Below are 22232 nucleotides of genomic sequence, written 5' to 3'. Positions count from 1 at the left end.
ACAACGTGAAACAGATTTGTTCCCCTGTGACAATGTGAAACAGATTTGTTCCCTGTTACAATGTGAAACAGATTTGTTCCCTGTGACAATGTGAAACAGATTTGTTCCCCTGTGACAATGTGAAACAGATTTGTTCCCTGTTACAATGTGAAACAGATTTGTTCCCCTGTGACAATGTGAAACAGATTTGTTCCCTGTTACAATGTGAAACAGATTTGTTCCCCTGTGACAATGTGAAACAGATTTGTTCCCTGTGCCAACTTGAAACAGATTTGTTCCCTGTGACAACGTGAAACAGATGTGTTCTCTGTGACAACGTGAAACAGATGTGTTCTCTGTGCCAACGTGAAACAGGTTTGTTCCCTGTGACAACATGAAACATGTGTTCCCTGTAACAACGTGAAACAGATTTGTTCCCTGTGACAACATGAAACATGTGTTCCCTGTAACAACGTGAAACAGGTTTGTTCCCTGTGCCAACGTGAAACAATCTCCAATGTTTTAAAGTTGACAAACGTGGCCTTTTAGAATCGCATTGGAAGAAAAACAGAGCAGAACTAGTTTAGGTTGTCACCCTCTATTTCATGTGTATTCTAGGTCCATCACTTCTACATTTCCATAGTGTGGTTTAAACAAAAAAAAAATCTGTTGAAATATTTTTATATTTTCCTTCAGGCAATGTTTAAAAAATATTTGTAAAATTCTGAACTATGTCACATTCTTCTTTTGTTTCTACAAGGCTTACCGTGTTGGGATAGAAATTATTATGTTATTACAAATTCATGTCTTGACTTACCTTTCACTGGAACAGTCATGGACTAATTGATTTACTACTTAGTTGATTTTTTTTTAACTTGATTCATGTGTTGTCATCGATCATGAGATTGTATATCAAAATTTGATGACGATCGGATGAGTAGAAATGGTCAAAAAATCGATTAGCAAAAATCTAAACAACATTTAAAAAGCATCGAGAGCGAGTTTATATCATCGTTGTAAAAACAACAAGCTCTAGTTCTTTACCAAGGAAATACTGCATGGACATTTAATATCTGAATAAATTACTTACACTATATTTCAGCACGAATAGTGGACTAGGAAAATACAATAAGATTATACTTGAATTAGATCAGTGAAGTGCTCATATCAGTGACTCTTACATTCTGGGAGTGAATTAGGCTGATAACATTCAACGAAACGACATTAATAGGTGACCCTTGTGACGTAACAATTTCCTCTGAATGAAAATAGATGTCTGTGGTCAAATGTCATTCTGGATTTCTGTAAAGCCCTTTCTAATAGGGTTGTACTTTTTGTGTAACCCTGATAATAGGAAACTTTGTCTAGCTAGACATTTCATTTCTGATACTATCTTGGTTCTGTTCTGTAACATGTGTTACGCTAATACGCCATATAAATGTATATTATGGTAATATAAGTATCTAGTCTGTCCAATGTCCAAATGGTGATTCACTGGAAGAGATAAGGAGAGATCCACTGGGATGGGGTGTGTTGTTTTTTTTAAGTATATGTTTTACACCTCACTTTTCCCTTCTCTCTCTTTCTCTCTGTCTCTCTCTCTCTCTCTCTCTCTCTGTTTGTCTCTTTCTCTCTCTGTCTCTCTCTCACTTTGACTCTGCTCCCCTCTTTATAATTCCCTCTATATAATATAGCATGAGTCCGCGCGCATGCTGTAACTTTGAACAAACACTTTCACTGTAAATAGACTGCGAGGTACTCGGATGCCAAGCAGTTGACTTTTATTCTGAGACTGCTTTAAACTCTTAATCCATTTGATCTGCACGTTTGACAGAAGTGGCAATTCTCATGCGACACACATCCCATAAACCCATAAAGTATTGCATCCTGCATTTAAGGCCTCTTAATGGTTCCCTTTCTTGAAGTCAGTAGCTTCCCTTACCTTTAAGTCTTTACCCATCCCTTAGTCTATTGGACCGTTGGGGCACCATGCAAGATTTGTCGACCGTCTTTCTCCATTCCTCTCTGTCTTTGCCTTAATTAGAACCTCTTTCAATGGCAGGCCGCCCATTCTTTTATGTTGTTTTCCCATCTGCCTCTTCTTCTTTTTTTTCCTGGTACTGTTCCCTGAAGGAAGGTCTTTTTGTGAGCTCCGAAGATCTTGTGATATAGCCATATATTTTTAGCTTACGTGTTTTTTTACGATAGCAGGTCATCATGGGGCCCCATCGCTGCTATAACCTTGTCTCTAATCTCTTGGTTTGTGATGCGGTCTTTAAAATGTGATACCTAGGATCCTTCTGTAGCATCTCAATTCCATTGCCAGGATCCTCTTCTCGAGCTCTGCAGTCAGCGTCCAAGACTCACAAGCATATAAAATGTAGCCATGACCAGGGAGCGCATCAGTCTAATTTTGGTGCCGAGGGCTAAGCCTTTGTCTTTTCCATATTATTTTAAGTTATGAAAGGGCTGCAGTGGACTGTGGTATTCGGGCCAGTAGTTCAGGTTTCGTTCCCCTCATCTGAGACAATAGCACCGAGGTATTTGAAACTACTGACACTAGTTAAGCTTTTCACCTCCAATACTGATGCCCCTTTTAAAGCCCTGTTGGCTATTGGTCATAATTTGCTGGGTTTTTTTTTTCGTCATTTATTTGCATGCCGTATGCTGCGGAAGTCTTGTCTATACGCATCACCAGGTCAGCTAGTTCTTCTTCTGTCCCTTCTAGGCCATCAATGTCATCTGCGAAGCGCAAGTTTGTAATTCTTCTTCCTCCAATGCTAACAATACCTTATAGCCCTCGAGAGCATCTTCCATTATTCTTTCAAGGAAGATTGAAAAGTGTTAGTGAAAGTCAAGAGTGTGGAAAAAGACCCATCTCTGAAGTTGAATGTTGTCTACTTACTATTACAATGTATAGAATCATCGTGGCATCAGTTTTGGGGACAACGAAGTAAACGTATGTTACACTATAACCCAATGGATATCACGTTCTTGCTAGTTTAAAGGCAAATGTATAGTAGCGAGCTGGAGTCACTGTGGCTTTAAACTTTCCATTTAGTAGTGAACCTGAAGTATTGTGTTTTCTTGATTCGGCTCAATCATTATACAGTGAATCTCTTGATGAGAATGAACAAAGAAAAACACAACTTCAAATAATTACATACTTGTTTGTTGATTTATTTTGTTAACAATTCGACCTGTTATTTTTGTTTGTCCCCTGTCCGCCTACAACTTGATTCTCTCCCTTTAACTTGTGGCTTAGATTTGTTTGTTGATTACTGGAGAGCACCAAACTTTTACGCTCATTTATCATCTTTAGTTCACTGAAAGTGGTGCATCCTTTGGCCTACAATACTACATGACAAATTGTTCATAGATACTTTTTGATGTCGTGATAATGAATGAGATTATGACCATCAATTTCAGGTTCTGACGTGACACTGATTGGCTGGGGCACCCAGGTGCATGTGCTGAAGGAAGTGGCCAGCCTAGCCCAGCAGAAGTTAAATGTGTCCTGTGAGGTGATTGATCTCTGCACAATCATTCCCTGGGACAGGGACACTGTCACTAAGGTCAGCTCTTTGTTTTTAATTCTTGTCTTTAGACGCTGACCTATTCAACGGTACTTAGCTTTGGATAGTCATGTTTAATTGTAGTGTAAGGGTAACTCTAGATATTAATATTATTTGAGGTCTCACTAAGGTATGCTCATCTATGTGTGTGTGTGTGTGTGTGTGTACTTGCCAGTAATCTATTTGTAGTTTGTTTGGTTGGTAATTACAATGCAACCAGTGGAGTTCTTTTTTTTTTTTTTTTGGGGGGGGGGGTATTACTTTGTTCCTAAATCATTCGAGTACTTCCTTTAGTAGAGCCAGCCTTGTTTGAAGCATCCGTCTAGTCTGTGGATCAGTTTATAAACCCAGGTTGGGGTTGGCAAACCTAAAGCCTTTTTTTTTTATTCCTCAACTTCATCAACTAAACAAAAAACTAGAGTCCATGGACCTCGTCTGTCACTCCCCACTCGCTTGCCCTAGACTCCCTGTCACTCCCCACTCGCTTGCCCTAGACTCCCTGTCACTCCCCTCTCGCTTGCCCTAGACTCCCTGTCACCCTCCTCTCGCTTGCCCTAGACTCCCTGTCACTCCCCTCTCGCTTGCCCTAGACTCCCTGTCACTCCCCTCTCGCTTGCCCTAGACTCCCTGTCACTCCCCTCTCGCTTGCCCTAGACTCCCTGTCACTCCCCTCTCGCTTGCCCTAGACTCCCTGTCACTCCCCTCTCGCTTGCCCTAGACTCCCTGTCACTCCCCTCTCGCTTGCCCTAGACTCCCTGTCACTCTCCTCTCGCTTGCCCTAGACTCCCTGTCACTCTCCTCTCGCTTGCCCTAGACTCCCTGTCACTCTCCTCTCGCTTGCCCTAGACTCCCTGTCACTCCCCTCTCGCTTGCCCTAGACTCCCTGTCACTCCCCTCTCGCTTGCCCTAGACTCCCTGTCACTCTCCTCTCGCTTGCCCTAGACTCCCTGTCACTCCCCTCTCGCTTGCCCTAGACTCCCTGTCACTCCCCTCTCGCTTGCCCTAGACTCCCTGTCACTCCCCTCTCGCTTGCCCTAGACTCCCTGTCACTCTCCTCTCGCTTGCCCTAGACTCCCTGTCACTCCCCTCTCGCTTGCCCTAGACTCCCTGTCACTCTCCTCTCGCTTGCCCTAGACTCCCTGTCACTCCCCTCTCGCTTGCCCTAGACTCCCTGTCACTCCCCTCTCGCTTGCCCTAGACTCCCTGTCACTCTCCTCTCGCTTGCCCTAGACTCCCTGTCACTCCCCTCTCGCTTGCCCTAGACTCCCTGTCACTCCCCTCTCGCTTGCCCTAGACTCCCTGTCACTCCCCTCTCGCTTGCCCTAGACTCCCTGTCACTCCCCTCTCGCTTGCCCTAGACTCCCTGTCACTCTCCTCTCGCTTGCCCTAGACTCCCTGTCACTCTCCTCTCGCTTGCCCTAGACTCCCTGTCACTCTCCTCTCGCTTGCCCTAGACTCCCTGTCACTCCCCTCTCGCTTGCCCTAGACTCCCTGTCACTCCCCTCTCGCTTGCCCTAGACTCCCTGTCACTCTCCTCTCGCTTGCCCTAGACTCCCTGTCACTCCCCTCTCGCTTGCCCTAGACTCCCTGTCACTCTCCTCTCGCTTGCCCTAGACTCCCTGTCACTCCCCTCTCGCTTGCCCTAGACTCCCTGTCACTCCCCTCTCGCTTGCCCTAGACTCCCTGTCACTCTCCTCTCGCTTGCCCTAGACTCCCTGTCACTCCCCTCTCGCTTGCCCTAGACTCCCTGTCACTCTCCTCTCGCTTGCCCTAGACTCCCTGTCACTCCACTCTCGCTTGCCCTAGACTCCCTGTCACTCTCCTCTCGCTTGCCCTAGACTCCCTGTCACTCCCCTCTCGCTTGCCCTAGACTCCCTGTCACTCCCCTCTCGCTTGCCCTAGACTCCCTGTCACTCCCCTCTCGCTTGCCCTAGACTCCCTGTCACTCCCCTCTCGCTTGCCCTAGACTCCCTGTCACTCTCCTCTCGCTTGCCCTAGACTCCCTGTCACTCCCCTCTCGCTTGCCCTAGACTCCCTGTCACTCTCCTCTCGCTTGCCCTAGACTCCCTGTCACTCCCCTCTCGCTTGCCCTAGACTCCCTGTCACTCCCCTCTCGCTTGCCCTAGACTCCCTGTCACTCTCCTCTCGCTTGCCCTAGACTCCCTGTCACTCCCCTCTCGCTTGCCCTAGACTCCCTGTCACTCCCCTCTCGCTTGCCCTAGACTCCCTGTCACTCCCCTCTCGCTTGCCCTAGACTCCCTGTCACTCCCCTCTCGCTTGCCCTAGACTCCCTGTCACTCCCCTCTCGCTTGCCCTAGACTCCCTGTCACTCTCCTCTCGCTTGCCCTAGACTCCCTGTCACTCCCCTCTCGCTTGCCCTAGACTCCCTGTCACTCCCCTCTCGCTTGCCCTAGACTCCCTGTCACTCCCCTCTCGCTTGCCCTAGACTGCCTGTCACTCCCCTCTCGCTTGCCCTAGACTCCCTGTCACTCCCCTCTCGCTTGCCCTAGACTCCCTGTCACTCCCCTCTCGCTTGCCCTAGACTCCCTGTCACTCCCCTCTCGCTTGCCCTAGACTCCCTGTCACTCTCCTCTCGCTTGCCCTAGACTCCCTGTCACTCTCCTCTTGCTTGCCCTAGACTCCCTGTCACTCTCCTCTCGCTTGCCCTAGACTCCCTGTCACTCCCCTCTCGCTTGCCCTAGACTCCCTGTCACTCCCCTCTCGCTTGCCCTAGACTCCCTGTCACTCTCCTCTCGCTTGCCCTAGACTCCCTGTCACTCCCCTCTCGCTTGCCCTAGACTCCCTGTCACTCTCCTCTCGCTTGCCCTAGACTCCCTGTCACTCCCCTCTCGCTTGCCCTAGACTCCCTGTCACTCCCCTCTCGCTTGCCCTAGACTCCCTGTCACTCTCCTCTCGCTTGCCCTAGACTCCCTGTCACTCCCCTCTCGCTTGCCCTAGACTCCCTGTCACTCTCCTCTCGCTTGCCCTAGACTCCCTGTCACTCCACTCTCGCTTGCCCTAGACTCCCTGTCACTCTCCTCTCGCTTGCCCTAGACTCCCTGTCACTCCCCTCTCGCTTGCCCTAGACTCCCTGTCACTCCCCTCTCGCTTGCCCTAGACTCCCTGTCACTCCCCTCTCGCTTGCCCTAGACTCCCTGTCACTCCCCTCTCGCTTGCCCTAGACTCCCTGTCACTCTCCTCTCGCTTGCCCTAGACTCCCTGTCACTCCCCTCTCGCTTGCCCTAGACTCCCTGTCACTCTCCTCTCGCTTGCCCTAGACTCCCTGTCACTCCCCTCTCGCTTGCCCTAGACTCCCTGTCACTCCCCTCTCGCTTGCCCTAGACTCCCTGTCACTCTCCTCTCGCTTGCCCTAGACTCCCTGTCACTCCCCTCTCGCTTGCCCTAGACTCCCTGTCACTCCCCTCTCGCTTGCCCTAGACTCCCTGTCACTCCCCTCTCGCTTGCCCTAGACTCCCTGTCACTCCCCTCTCGCTTGCCCTAGACTCCCTGTCACTCCCCTCTCGCTTGCCCTAGACTCCCTGTCACTCCCCTCTCGCTTGCCCTAGACTCCCTGTCACTCCCCTCTCGCTTGCCCTAGACTCCCTGTCACTCCCCTCTCGCTTGCCCTAGACTCCCTGTCACTCCCCTCTCGCTTGCCCTAGACTGCCTGTCACTCTCCTCTCGCTTGCCCTAGACTGCCTGTCACTCTCCTCTCACTTGCCCTAGACTGCCTGTCACTCTCCTCTCGCTTGCCCTAGACTCCCTGTCACTCTCCTCTCGCTTGCCCTAGACTCCCTGTCACTCTCCTCTCACTTGCCCTAGACTGCCTGTCACTCTCCTCTCGCTTGCCCTAGACTCCCTGTCACTCTCCTCTCACTTGCCCTAGACTGCCTGTCACTCTCCTCTCACTTGCCCTAGACTCCCTGTCACTCTCCTCTCACTTGCCCTAGACTCCCTGTCACTCCCCTCTCACTTGCCCTAGACTCCCTGTCACTCTCCTCTCACTTGCCCTAGACTCCCTGTCACTCCTCTCTCGCTTGCCCTAGACTCCCTGTCACTCCCCTCTCACTTGCCCTAGACTCCCTGTCACTCCCCTCTCACTTGCCCTAGACTCCCTGTCACTCCCCTCTCACTTGCCCTAGACTCCCTGTCACCCTCCTCTATTTTCTTTCTACTCCCAGTTCATTCCTAGGAACATTATGTACGACTTCACAAGAACAATGTCGTGTCGAGATGCGGAGGTGTCATGCATTCAATTCTATCATCGCAATGTCTGTGCTTGAGATGTTTTTCAAGTACCATTCGTTGTGTGACCGTATCTGAATTATTAAAGTGCAGAATGGTTTTATTAAGTCATCATCTGGCCTGTGTTCTCTCTCTCTCTCTGAGTGTACATCATCTGGCCTGTGTTCTCTCTCTCTCTGAGTGTACATCATCTGGCCTGTGTTCTCTCTCTCTCTGAGTGTACATCATCTGGCCTGTGTTCTCTCTCTCTGAGTGTACATCATCTGGCCTGTGTTCTCTCTCTCTGAGTGTACATCATCTGGCCTGTGTTCTCTCTCTCTGAGTGTACATCATCTGGTGACAGTGTTCATGACATTTTTCTGTTAACTAGCTGATTCGTTGACCACTTCTTGTAAATCTATCTGCCTTTTGATGCACCAGACTCGAAACAACGTCTCAACATTTTTACCAAAAGATCTTCTAACATTAATAAACTGACAAGTAAATCTGAACTTTTGTTAATAAATCTTGAGTCCTGGTAAAAATGTAGAGCTAATCTAGCAGACACAATACAGCTTTGGTCTCTTTGGGATTTGATCCATGTTTTTCCTGTATTTTCTTTTTAAAAAAATGTTTAATCTTCTACTAGGCCCCCACATTTGTTATTGGTCTCACATCTAGGCAGCTACCACTGTGAGTGTCTGTAAGAAGGAGCTGCAATGATTGAGGACTTCTTGGTTCAGACACACACTATCTGCAGCACATCATCTCAATCACAACCCAAAATGCTTGCTACCAATTGTTCTCTCTCCATCTAAAGTACAGGTACACGGATTTGTTGAGCACTCAAGTCATTGTCATCAAGTTTGATTCTGTAATTCTCTTATTTATGTTCTTGTCTTGCTTTTGAAGGTCCACTATTGACGCCCAAGAATTCTGCGAGGAGTATGTTTCTCCTATGTTCTCTGTTAGAGAAGAACTTTCATTTTTAGAAAAACCCACTATGTTTCACTTTGATTGATATATCACGTTTAATATTATTTGACAACTTTTACTGAAATAAACTTCAAGAAGTATGCAGTTTTCATTTGGGAGAGACTTCAGAATTTGATTATCCCCCTACTGAGTCAAAGAGAAATAGGTTGTTTTACCCTATTTTTGTTCCCTACTGAGTCAAAGAGAAATAGGTTGTATTACCCTGGTTTTGTTCCCTACTGAGTCAAAGAGAAATAGGTTGTTTTACCCTATTTTTGTTCCCTACTGAGTCAAAGAGAAATAGGTTGTTTTACCCTGGTTTTGTTCCCTACTGAGTCAAAGAGAAATAGGTTGTTTTACCCTATTTTTGTTCCCTACTGAGTCAAAGAGAAATAGGCTGTTTTACCCTATTTTTGTTCCCTACTGAGTCAAAGAGAAATAGGTTGTTTTACCCTATTTTTGTTCCCTACTGAGTCAAAGAGAAATAGGCTGTTTTACCCTATTTTTGTTCCCTACTGAGTCAAAGAGAAATAGGTTGTTTTACCCTATTTTTGTTCCCTACTGAGTCAAAGAGAAATAGGCTGTTTTACCCTGGTTTTGTTCCCTACTGAGTCAAAGAGAAATAGGTTGTTTTACCCTATTTTTGTTCCCTACTGAGTCAAAGAGAAATAGGTTGTTTTACCCTGGTTTTGTTCTCTACTGAGTCAAAGAGAAATAGGTTGTTTTACCCTGGTTTTGTTCTCTACTGAGTCAAAGAGAAATAGGTTGTTTTACCCTATTTTTGTTCCCTACTGAGTCAAAGAGAAATAGGTTGTTTTACCCTAGTTTTGTTCCCTGCTGAGTCAAAGAGAAATAGGTTGTTTTACCCTGGTTTTGTTCCCTGCTGAGTCAAAGAGAAATAGGTTGTTTTACCCTGGTTTTATTCCCTACTGAGTCAAAGAGAAATAGGTTGTATTACCCTGGTTTTGTTCCCTACTGAGTCAAAGAGAAATAATTTGTTTTACCCTGGTTTTGTTCCCTACTGAGTCAAAGAGAAATAGGTTGTTTTACCCTAGTTTTGTTCCCTACTGAGTCAAAGAGAAATAGGTTGTTTTACCCTAGTTTTGTTCCCTACTGAGTCAAAGAGAAATAGGTTGTTTTACCCTGGTTTTGTTCCCTGCTGAGTCAAAGAGAAATAGGTTGTTTTACCCTGGTTTTGTTCCCTACTGAGTCAAAGAGAAATAGGTTGTTTTACCCTGGTTTTGTTCTCTACTGAGTCAAAGAGAAATAGGTTGTTTTACCCTGGTTTTGTTCTCTACTGAGTCAAAGAGAAATAGGTTGTTTTACCCTGGTTTTGTTCCCTACTGAGTCAAAGAGAAATAGGTTGTTTTACCCTGGTTTTGTTCCCTACTGAGTCAAAGAGAAATAGGTTGTTTTACCCTGGTTTTGTTCCCTACTGAGTCAAAGAGAAATAGGTTGTTTTACCCTGGTTTTGTTCCCTACTGAGTCAAAGAGAAATAGGTTGTTTTACCCTGGTTTTGTTCCCTACTGAGTCAAAGAGAAATAGGTTGTTTTACCCTGGTTTTGTTCCTACTGAGTCAAAGAGAAATAGGTTGTTTTACCCTGGTTTTGTTCCCTACTGAGTCAAAGAGAAATAGGTTGTTTTACCCTGGTTTTGTTCCCTACTGAGTCAAAGAGAAATAGGTTGTTTTACCCTGGTTTTGTTCCTACTGAGTCAAAGAGAAATAGGTTGTTTTACCCTGGTTTTGTTCCCTACTGAGTCAAAGAGAAATAGGTTGTTTTACCCTGGTTTTGTTCCTACTGAGTCAAAGAGAAATAGGTTGTTTTACCCTGGTTTTGTTCCTACTGAGTCAAAGAGAAATAGGTTGTTTTACCCTGGTTTTGTTCCCTACTGAGTCAAAGAGAAATAGGTTGTTTTACCCTGGTTTTGTTCCTACTGAGTCAAAGAGAAATAGGTTGTTTTACCCTGGTTTTGTTCCCTACTGAGTCAAAGAGAAATAGGTTGTTGTACCCTGGTTTTGTTCCCTACTGAGTCAAAGAGAAATAGGTTGTTTTACCCTGGTTTTGTTCCCTACAAAGAGAAATAGGTTGTTTTACCCTGGTTTTGTTCCCTACTGAGTCAAAGAGAAATAGGTTGTTTTACCCTGGTTTTGTTCCCTACTGAGTCAAAGAGAAATAGGTTGTTGTACCCTGGTTTTGTTCCCTACTGAGTCAAAGAGAAAGAAATAGGTTGTTGTACCCTGGTTTTGTTCCCTACTGAGTCAAAGAGAAATAGGTTGTTTTACCCTGGTTTTGTTCCCTACAAAGAGAAATAGGTTGTTTTACCCTGGTTTTGTTCCCTACAAAGAGAAATAGGTTGTTTTACCCTAGTTTTGTTCCCTGCTGACCGTTCTTTAGATCTACATTCTAAGGTCAGGTCAAATGTCTGTGTCACTGACAAACACTGATATCCTAGTTTATGTAATAAACCGTCTCAAGTGTCTCAGACCCACAAGACTGCCTCGATGTACAGACACACATCTACCTGTTCACAGATGTCTTGATGGCGTTCAATGTAATTAGATCTTAACCTCTCAGTTTTCTGTTTAAAATAGGCCTCCGTGACGTCAGCACTTCTTCTCGTCTGCTCTCGGACTCCGGTGTCAACTTTGAGTTGAATGTATGGTGCTTGGGAGAAGTGATGAGCTAGCACTTTTTACAGTCTATTTTTTGTTTCTGTCTTTAAAATATCATCTCTCATTTTGTCTTGTGTTTAGGACTTGCTGAGTCTAAGAAAGGTCAACACTTGTTTTTGTTTAGTCTTATTAATATACATTTTGATAGGCGATTTACTTTTCAGCGAGTTTTTCTTATCCCACCTGCTTTATATCCTGTTATGATTAGTGGCAATGAGATTCAAAACTTTCATTTGTTCACCGAGCAAGAGGTTAGTTAGGGGATGAAGGCTAGTGCGAAGGTGAACATCAATGAAGGTTACTTAGGACGTGAAGGTTAGTTTGGAGGTGAAGGTTAGTTAGGACGTTTTAGTTTGGGGGTGAAGGTTAGTTAGGTCGTGAATGTTAGTTAAGACGTGAAGGTTAGTTTGGACGTGAAGGTTAGTTTGAGGGTGAAGGTTAGTTAGGACGTGAAGGTTAGTTTGGACGTGAATGTTAGTTAAGACGTGAAGGTTAGTTTGGACGTGAAGGTTAGTTTGAGGGTGAAGGTTAGTTTGGGCGTGAAGGTTAGTTTGGACGTGAAGGTTAGTTTGGACGTGAAGGTTAGTTTGGACGTGAAGGTTAGTTTGGACGTGAATGTTAGTTAAGACGTGAAGGTTAGTTTGGACGTGAAGGTTAGTTTGAGGGTGAAGGTTAGTTTGGGCGTGAAGGTTAGTTTGGACGTGAAGGTTAGTTTGGACGTGAAGGTTAGTTTTTAGGTGAAGGTTAGTTAGGTCGTGAATGTTAGTTAGGTCGTGAATGTTAGTTAAGACGTGAAGGTTAGTTTGGAGATAAAGACTTGTTTGAAGGTGAAGGTTACTTTAGAAGTTGAATGACACGGTGACGTCCTAATGAACGTTTTCTCGTTCTCTCTCCAAGCGCTGCCTACTTGTGAGCTTTGTCCTTCACCCCAAGTTGAGACTTTGACCTTTGCCACATCCTGTCTTCCTGCAGCGTTAGGACATAACCATCTTCTTCATCTGAACCGTATAGAACACAAACAAAGCGCAGTATTTCCTTTTTGCATGAACATTTCATTGTTGAAGAGGAACATTTCATTATTCAAGAAGGAACATTTAACAATTCATTGTTGAATAAACATATCATTGTTGAAAATGAACACTTCATTGTCGAGAAAGGAAAAAAGAGGAAGTCAATAATGTACTTAGGAAATGGCCTTCAGTGTTCACGCCGTAAGTATGGCTGGGTTCAAATCGATCTTGATACATTTCTACTTTGTCTATTATGTATTCCTTGGTTTCCACTGACCAGAATATTCTTTTTTTTTTGTATGTTCGTTTCATTTGGCTAGTCATCAATAATTTTGTAAATCGCCTTCCTTTTATGTTCTGGCATACCAAACCAATGCGAGTCTTCTCTGCATTTATAAATAGGCCGGGTTTGTGTGATGAATTGTTGAAATGACCTTTTGTCGTCACATTTTATTGTACTATCGTGTTTTGTGACTACGTGACCATTTGGAATGGTCCATTGAAAACTTGCCACGGTAGTGTGCTGTCATGTATTCCCGACTCCCGCTATACATATGACTCAATCTACGCCACCGCACGTGCATTAGCCAGGAGTTGCCGGATGGTTCTGTGTAAGCAATGGAACTCTGGGAAAATTCGATGATAATGAACTAAGAAAACTGTTGGGGGGATTTTTAAAAATATATATATTTGGCCTACTGCACGGGATCTAGTCAGCGGCTAATCTTGTGTATCTCCGGAGACCAGAACAGTCTCTCATCTAGTCTTTCTTAGAATCTATACAGCTACACATTTCATCATGTTGAGTTGATTCATTGCTAAGATTACAATGAACTAACTGTCCGACATTAGTTTTTTGGCGACACCTTTCGGTACCCTTACTCTTCGGTAAACAGCCTTGTTAAAAAAAAATGTTGACAGACCTACTATCTTTGTGTGTTAGTGCACTAAAAAGTACATGTATTTAGAGAAACCAGTTAGTGCACTAGAAAGTACATATATTTAGAGAAACCAGTTAGTGCACGGGAAAGTACATGTATTTAGAGAAACCAGTTAGTGCACTAGAAAGTACATGTATTTAGAGAAACCAGTTAGTGCACTAGAAAGTACATGTATTTAGAGAAACTAGTTAGTGCACTAGAAAGTACATGTATTTAGAGAAACCAGTTAGTGCACTAGAAAGTTCATGTATTTAGAGAAACCAGTTAGTGCACTAAAAAGTACATGTATTTAGAGAAACCAGTTAGTGCACTAGAAAGTACATGTATTTAGAGAAACTAGTTAGTGCACTAGAAAGTACATGTATTTAGAGAAACCAGTTAGTGCACTAGAAAGTTCATGTATTTAGAGAAACCAGTTAGTGCACTAGAAAGTACATGTATTTAGAGAAACCAGTTTGTGCACTAGAAAGTACATGTATTAAGAGAAACCAGTTAGTGCTCTAGAAAATACATGTATTTAGAGAAACCAGTTAGTGCACTAGAAAGTACATGTATTTAGAGAAACCAGTTAGTGCACTAGAAAGTACATGTATTTAGAGAAACCAATTAGTGCACTAGAAAGTACATGTATTTAGAGAAACCAGTAAGTGCACTAGAAAGTGCATGTATTTAGAGAAACCAATTAGTGCACGAGAATGTATTCTGGGAGAGTTAGAAGAGAATGTAGTGTACACTACATGCCACACCACGCACGTGCGCAAACACATCACATAATTGACATGAAAATATAAGCTTGAGTTCATTATTTTCAATTCTTTTTTTTTATTTACCCATAAGCCGCTGAGAGTTGGAAAGAAATTCATAATAGTTTTGTTGACATAGCAACCACGTGGGCGTTGAGCAATAGATGGCCTAGACCTTTTTTTTTGTTAGGGACTTGAAGAAAATGTCTTGAGGAGTGCAGTGTAAATAGCAGAGAATTAGGCTGTAGAGCGTCCTTAGAAAATGTCACCACGTCGCACACACACACACACACTTTTGTACATGACATTTGATCCTTCAACTTTTTTTTTTGTTCCGGGACAAAAATGTAGAATAAATGTAGGTGTATAAGAATTGTGTATTAGATCTCTGTAGATATTCTCTGCAGTTCTGACTTGATCGTATCTTTGTAATGTATTGTTAATTTTATGATCAGACTTTAGTTTGGGGGAAGGAGTGAAATCAGACTAATGGATTGCCTGAACATTTCACTTGATACTTGAGTTACAGAAGCACGCCACACTACAGGACACTTGGGACAATGAGGCGTGATGAAGTGATACCATTAGCTCGTCCAGTCAATCATTTCTTAAGCGATGACGTTGTTGTTGTTTTAAAGAAAGTTTCCTATTTGTGAGAGAGAGAGTTGCTATTATAGTTTAACAAGCTGCTTACTTTTGCTCTCTCTCCGATGTGTCTGATTCAAGCCATCAGTCTCTAGAATGCTTTTTGTTCATTGGAATCTAGACAGGTTCAAGTTGAGCAGTTTGAGCCCAGTTCTCGTGTAGAATTAATGAAACCATTTACTATCTAGATACACCTCTTTGTCCAATTTTTTAAAATATTTCTGATTATATTTAAGTATATATCATGGACTATATTCAGCGCCTCATTTAGACTTGAAAAAAAGGCCCTAAGCTATTTGAGATATTTGACTTTTTTGAAGCCCTTTTGAAGCCCAGAAATTATATGTCAATGCTAAATATTTCTTCGTGGCCCTAAGCTAAAGCCTGTATTGCCTATAGGTAAGTCCGGCCCTGGCAATATTTTCTTCTTGTTCTCCTTATCCCCTTATAAAACGTAATGTCGGGGCAGGAAATGGACTACTAGCAGAATTGATTTTGATCTAGAATTCCATGCCTAGAGCGATTTTAGTTAGACCTTTACTCTCCAAGTCCAATTAGTCTATTGTTATTCTATATGACTTTATCAATAATTAAGTCGACTCCGGCATCCGTTTGTCTTGTCAGAGTGACACGTTTAGTTGTTTGTTACTCAGTGACTTTTGTCCTTACTCCACTATCGCTTTCATCATGCTTAAAATATATGCAACATTTTTGTGTTAAAAAGTATGGTAATTCATGTTTGTTTTAAAAGGAAATGTGTTGGTCTATATTTTATGCACATATACATAACCAATTTTTAAAACAAGATTCTAATAGCAATTGGTGTAACACAGTGATGCCCAAAGTACGGCCCGCTGGCCCGCGACGTAGTTTCATCCGGCCCGCCGAAACGTCGGCACAAAAGTAGAAAATCAAATCCTCACCCCTTCAAAACTGTTAGGGCCTCCACTTTTTCTCTGAAGGATTGGTACCATGACCTTTAACGATTGTGCGTTTATGAGTTTATGAAATGGGAATCTACCGAGAAAAGTGAATGGATCTTTTTTTGTGGAACATGATAATTAGCCAGCATATTTGTTTTGTAAAGAAAGTCTGGCTGTTTCAAAAACAAGAACATATACAGCGGCATTATAAAACAAATATGAAGGCCTTTTTGGTTTGAGCCGCGTATAAAAGATTGGTCAAACTACGCCTAGAGATTGGAGGGTCGATGGGAATATTAACCAAAAAGAGACAAGAAAATAAGTTGGTGGTAAAGGTAGCTACAATGTCGCTCACATTTTAAGTAGAGAAATGATCCCATTTTTAGACGCGTAAAAAATGATGACTTTAAATATCCCATTAATTAATACTAGATCCAATATTTTCAAATAGTTTTTGGAGAATTTGGATTTCATTATTTTACCTTTTATTGATGTGGCCCGCGACACGCGTGTCGAAAGTTAAAATGGCCCGCAGGTCGAATTCGGTTGAGCATCACTGGTGTAACACTTTAATTTTGTAAACTACACACAGCAAAGTAGATCTGTCCTCTTTACGTTACTAAAGTATATCGAAACAGCTGCTACTTATCTAAAATGCCTGCCCTTTTTAAATTAAATATATAGTTTGCATGCGATTGTGTGTAAACCGTTTAAACAAGTAAAATTTTTTTATAAATATTTAAATAAAAAAAAACGAAATTTATCCAAGTGGATGAACTCCCCACAAACAACTATAGCTCGCAATAATGTACAAGTTGTTTCACTTATTATATATCAAACGAAAGAATTAATTACCAATACTTAATTGCCTGATTGGTTAATTTTTGAATGGATTCGTGTTTTTTTTAGGTACAATAAATAATTGTGCAAAGTTTCAACATGATCCGAGACTGGCTGTGGGAGAAATAGCATGTATCTAATGGGACAAATCTCTACATATTTAGCCAAAATTTACAATACTGAATGGGTTAATTTCCCTTGTTGGTAAAAAAAAAAATTAATTACCATTAATTAATTGACTAATTGGTTAATTTTTTTTATTGATTCATGTATTGTCAACACCAATGAATAGTTGTGCAGAGTTCAACTTGATCCGAAAATGCGTGTGGGAAAAAAACATGCACACATTTTTTGCACGGAAGACAGAGTGAGTTGATGTAAGCTTTTAGGCAGCTAGTGTTTTTCAGTTGTTCCGTTGGGGCCAAAAGGTCCACAAATCTGACATGCTTTCTCATAAAATCTGTAACTTGTTATATTGGTTAGTTTCAAGTAACTCTTGTGAGTGAGAGATTAAGTTTGAGTGTAACTTTAAGTGTGTACGATGTACTTCCATTGTTCTCTACACAGTTTGTTTGGATGACTTCTCTTTATTTCTTCTTTTAGTCTGTCCTGAAGACTGGACGTGTGCTGATCTCCCATGAGGCTCCCATCACAATGGGATTTGGGGCAGAACTTGCTGCTTCCATTCAGGTAACTAGACACTAGTCTCTACATGTGGTTGTGTTGGTTGTCTGCCCAGGCTACATGTGCTACAACAAGTTTGATACACGTGCTACCACAAGTTTGATACTTGTGCTACAAAAAGTTTGATACTTGTGCTACAACAAGCTTGATACTTGTATTACAACAAGCTTGATACTTGTATTACAACAAGTTTGATACATGTGCTACAACAAGTTTGATACTTGTGCTACAACAAGTTTGATACTTGTGCTACAACAAGTTTGATACTTGTGCTACAACTAGTTTGATACTTTTGCTACAACAAGTTTGATACTTTTGCTACAACAAGTTTGATACATGTGCTACAACAAGTTTGATACTTTTGCTACAACAAGTTTGATACTTTTGCTACAACAAGTTTGATACTTTTGCTACAACAAGTTTGATACTTTTGCTACAACAAGTTTGATACTTGTGCTACAACTAGTTTGATACATGTGGAGTCTCAATCCAAAGTTCTGATATCTGTAGTGGGCACAGTAGGGCGGGTGGCCGGATACCATGGGCACAAGGGTACTGCGGGCAGAGCTGATCTGCCGTGGGCAGCGTAGTTATCAGGATAAGTCCAGTGAGTTGCTGAGGGTTTGGCGTAGCTATGACGTCTCCCACGGACTCTGGGTCTATAGGGACGTCGTACCTAATAAGTTGACAGGTGGGCTGTCGAATAGGCAGGCAAGCAGAGTCGATAGCGCCAAGTAGTAGAGTTGAGTAGATCCACGTAGGCAATAGATGATACTCAATAGCAAATAGGCAGGTAGTGCAGTGCTGAATAGCACTAAGTACAAAGGCAATAGTGCAGTGCTGAATAGCACTAAGTATACAGGTAATTGATCCGATAAATAGGCAGACACCTGAGGGAGGCATCAGGTATTCCTCTAAGAGTAAGAATAAATGAAATAGTCCAGACTCGATTGCTCAGATAGAATGAGAAATGAGAGAGTCTGGCTTGATTTAATCTACTTTATAAAGGCCTGGGAGAGACGGGCGGAAACAGGAAATGTCCTAGGCTAAGAATTATCTTACACGTGGGTGAATCCGACAAGAGTCACACCTTGGAGTGTAAAGAGGCAGGTTGACCCGAGTAATCTCTTTGATCAAAGAGAGACGTGGGAGAGGGGGGGGGTAAGAAAGGTTGGTTGCATTCCACCCAAGGTGGTGTCAACTGCGGCCGTCAGACATCCGGCGGGGAAGACCAAAGAGATTGTGTGTTTATCTTTCCCCGATCAAGGGCAGATAAATGAAAGGACGCCAAGGTGGTGGACCAAGTCTAGACTGAAGAGGAAAAGGTGGGGCGGGTGGAGAAATTGGGGATAGAGCTGAGAAATAAATAAAATAAAATAAATAAATAATAGTAAATAATGATTAATGCTGTGATAAAATTGAGTGACTCTGACAGCAAGCTTTTGACTTGTCACAATATCTATCAGACAATTTTGAGTTTCGCTTATTAAACTTCCCATACTCTTAGTTGATCAGTTCTCTCTGTGAATTCACACAATAATGTATCACATTTGATCTTGTTCTTTGTTTTGTTATTTCTATGATCTCTGTTACTTGGTAGTTTTGTTTTGTTCCTTATTTCCAGTGTATTTTCTCTGCTTGTTTTTTATTTCTGTTCTCTATTCAACAGCAAGATTGTTTTCTTCGCCTTGAGGCTCCTATTGAGAGAGTCTGTGGCTATGATACACCCTTCCCCCATGTGTTTGAGGTGTTCTACATGCCTGATAAGTGGAAGTGCTTGGAAGCTGTCAAGAGACTCATCAGTTATTAAATCAGGGAAATGTTCTAGACATGAAAGTAGGTGCAAACTGAATGGTTGGAATAACAAAATGAGATCCTACATAGATCTGAAGGGAATGTTCTCTTTATAATCCTATATCAGGTATCAGTCAAGTAACTCGTGTTTTTACAGGTCATAGCAAGTCTAATAATGACTAACTTTTATGAAATTTGGTGTAAATCTTTTTATAAATAAAATGTATATATATTTGAATAAAAAAAACAAATAGCATTGAATGTACAGTCTTATGAAATGCTGTCCAAACTTGACCAAAAGCTGTGCAGGAAGTCTGGACATAGGTTTAAAGTTGTTTAGATACTGTAACTTACATTTCAATTAGTTAATCTGTGAATTTAACTAGAGTCAGTCTGCCATTTTGGAATTTTATCTAAATTTTTATGATTAGCATTCTGAGGCCACATATTTTGTTTGATTTTATCAAATATTGTTACCTTTGTTTGTTTTTTTAAATTACAAACTTTCTGCCATCAAATCATAAACAAAAAAATTGCTTATTAATTTTACTATTCAAAAAACAAGAAAGACAATTGTTTTGCTTATTCAGAGTTTTATACTGGTATTGGTTTGCACTCAACAGAAAGTCTGTATGTTTCAGTGTGTGAATTTATCCAGAAAGTCTGTATGCTTGAGTGTGTGTGAACTCTTATAGTTGTGTACATAGGACATGGTCAGAAAGTTGTTTGTTTGATCAATAGTTATGAGATGATATTCTTACACCTTGATATTGTTTTGCTGAAATAACCTCTGTGTGTGTGTGTGTGAGCACTATTGGGAAAGAATTATTTTTATTATTAATCATGTTTCTGTTGGCAGGTAAGCAGCTCTCTGTCATCCTATTTAGTTTTTCCTTCTCTTCAATTCTCCCAGCTCAAGTTACTAGGTCAATGTTCTTTGCAGTCAGGAGACATTGGTTACAACTTTTTAGTGTCTCTAAAAGAATAATTCTGACATCAAATTGTAGAACTTGATGAAACATCTCTTCACACATAAACACATCTCTTCCCACACAAACCCACCCCCACTGTTGTTAACAAAATGGAGGTCAAGAGGAATGTGAGGGGGGCATGATGGCTGAGTAGTCAAGTGCTTGGCTTCTGAACCTAATGGTCTAGTGATTGAATACCGGTGAAGGCTATAATTTTGAACTTTGTGATTTTTAAAACAAATCATCTGGATTTTTAAGCTACTCTACATTCTTTTGGTAATTAAAGGTAGTTGGTAGTTGTGCTGGCCACATGATACCCTCCTTAAAATCATCAGCCCTAGAAACAGATGAGCTTTACATCATCTGCCTCCATAGATGGCAAGGTCTGAAAAGGGTCATTTTACAATTTACTCAGTTTCAGTCTGGTGTCTAGTATGCTATGAGAACTGATTGATTTTATCAAGCTGTCCTGTTTGGTTTTAGTTTTTATGTTTCTTTCAGTTTTCTTGTTCTGTCAAATGTTCAATGTCATATTGCCTTTTATAATCTTTCGGACCCTATGCAGGTCTATTAGAAGTCAACATTCTAGGCAAAGTAGAGACACATTGATCCAAATGTAATAGGTTTTTTTTGCTTATTGCTCATTGTCTACCTAATGCTACAGTTGAGTTGAAAGGTCTTCAATGGGATCTTAAATCAGGTGCTTTTTAACATGACTCTGCTCAAGATCCAAGGTCTTTTTCATACATCATTGTGCAGGAGGTTATTTAGTTAGGCAGCATTCTTGAAAAGTTTCTGGGAAACCAGTTCCTATAGAACTTTAGAGAGAGTCACATTATATCATTTTGAGAACTAAACAACTTCTAACTTTGGTGACAGGAGAATAACTTTAGAACTTAAGAGAGAGTCACTTTATATCATTTTGAGAACTAAACAACTTCTAACTTTGGTGACAGAATAACTTGAGACAAATGTAGAGTAAGAGTTGAAGGCTTGGACACACACATTTGGAGCATTGGTTCAATCTTCAGTGCAGCTCTGAGCTGAATGCTAAGATGATTGACATGTTTCAATCATTCACAAGCAATGTTGTAGAAGGTCAAACTTGAACTGGACATGTTTCAATCATTCACAAGCAATGTTGTAGAAGGTAAAAGTTGAACTGGACATGTTTCAATCATTCACAAGCAATGTTGTAGAAGGTAAAAGTTGAACTGGACATGTTTCAATCATTCACAAGCAATGTTGTAGAAGGTCAAAGTTGAACTGGACATGTTTCAATCATTCACAAGCAATGTTGTAGAAGGTAAAAGTTGAACTGGACATGTTTCAATCATTCACAAGCAATGTTGTAGAAGGTAAAAGTTGAACTGGACATGTTTCAATCATTCACAAGCAATGTTGTAGAAGGTCAAAGTTGAACTGGACATGTTACATGAACAAACTGAACAAAGTCTTGTGTTAGGAACCAGCAAATATTGAGGGCAAAATCCTAAAGCATTTATGTATTTTTTTGTTTACCTGTGTTACCATTGCAATGAGACTTGATAAAACTAGCTACCTAAGACAATGAGACATTCTCAAAAGTAATAGAATTCACTTACATCAAATCTGTGTGTTTCTATCAGCTGAGTACATTTTTTTAAAGTTCCATTAGCCTTTGAATTGTTTCTGTTTGTAAATGGAGTACCCTCTGTGTTTAGTGGACTTTCAAATCAGAAAACTAAAATGCACAAAGATAACTTTTGCTTTCCTTGTCACAAATGTCAACAGAGACAACTGTGGTTGGGGTTATACACTTAGGGTTAGGTCTCAATGTAATGCCAACTTTAAATAGAAGCCAGTGCTTGTATTACATTATATATAAACAGAGTGGAATGTGAATGAAGATGATCTCCCTGGTGTATCGTTATGTTTGTGTTTTTGTATATTTCTTTGTATCAGATTCTTTTGCTGTAATTATTTTATTTTTTGTATTTTAGTTGAAACTCATTTAAAAAAAAAAAAAAAAGAAAATTGTGTAGACAGACAGACTAAATAGCACACACACATCACACATGAAATAGTTTGTCAGGGTGACCTAGAGTTTTTGATATGATAGAAATCTTTCATTTTTCTATTTCCATGATTTCCTTCTGTCACCTTGCTACTTTTAACTAGGTGCACTCACCCTCCTCACTGATTGGCTGACTCAGTTTTGTCCTTAGCAATCTTTTTTTTTATAAGTCACACATTTTCTACAGAAAACTTTTG

The 22232-nt window shown here is 41.5% G+C and overlaps 1 protein-coding gene across 1 annotated transcript in view; it reads left to right on the top strand.

Annotated features, from left to right (window-relative positions):
- Window positions 1-22002, top strand: part of LOC106060408 (2-oxoisovalerate dehydrogenase subunit beta, mitochondrial-like) — a 79605-nt gene extending 57603 nt beyond the window's left edge. The window contains exons 7-9 of the mRNA XM_056031966.1: window positions 3409-3554; window positions 17134-17220; window positions 18884-22002. Of these exons, the coding sequence (XP_055887941.1) occupies window positions 3409-3554; window positions 17134-17220; window positions 18884-19024 (374 nt within the window). The 3' untranslated portion in view covers window positions 19025-22002. The remainder of the gene's footprint in view (window positions 1-3408; window positions 3555-17133; window positions 17221-18883) is intronic.
- The last annotated feature ends 230 nt before the right edge of the window (window positions 22003-22232 follow it).

This window comes from Biomphalaria glabrata, chromosome 6, assembly GCF_947242115.1.
Source record: "Biomphalaria glabrata chromosome 6, xgBioGlab47.1, whole genome shotgun sequence".
Taxonomy (NCBI): Eukaryota; Metazoa; Mollusca; class Gastropoda; family Planorbidae; genus Biomphalaria; species Biomphalaria glabrata.
The sequence above is the reverse complement of the archived record's forward strand: the minus strand, read 5'-3'. Positions and strand labels throughout refer to the sequence as shown.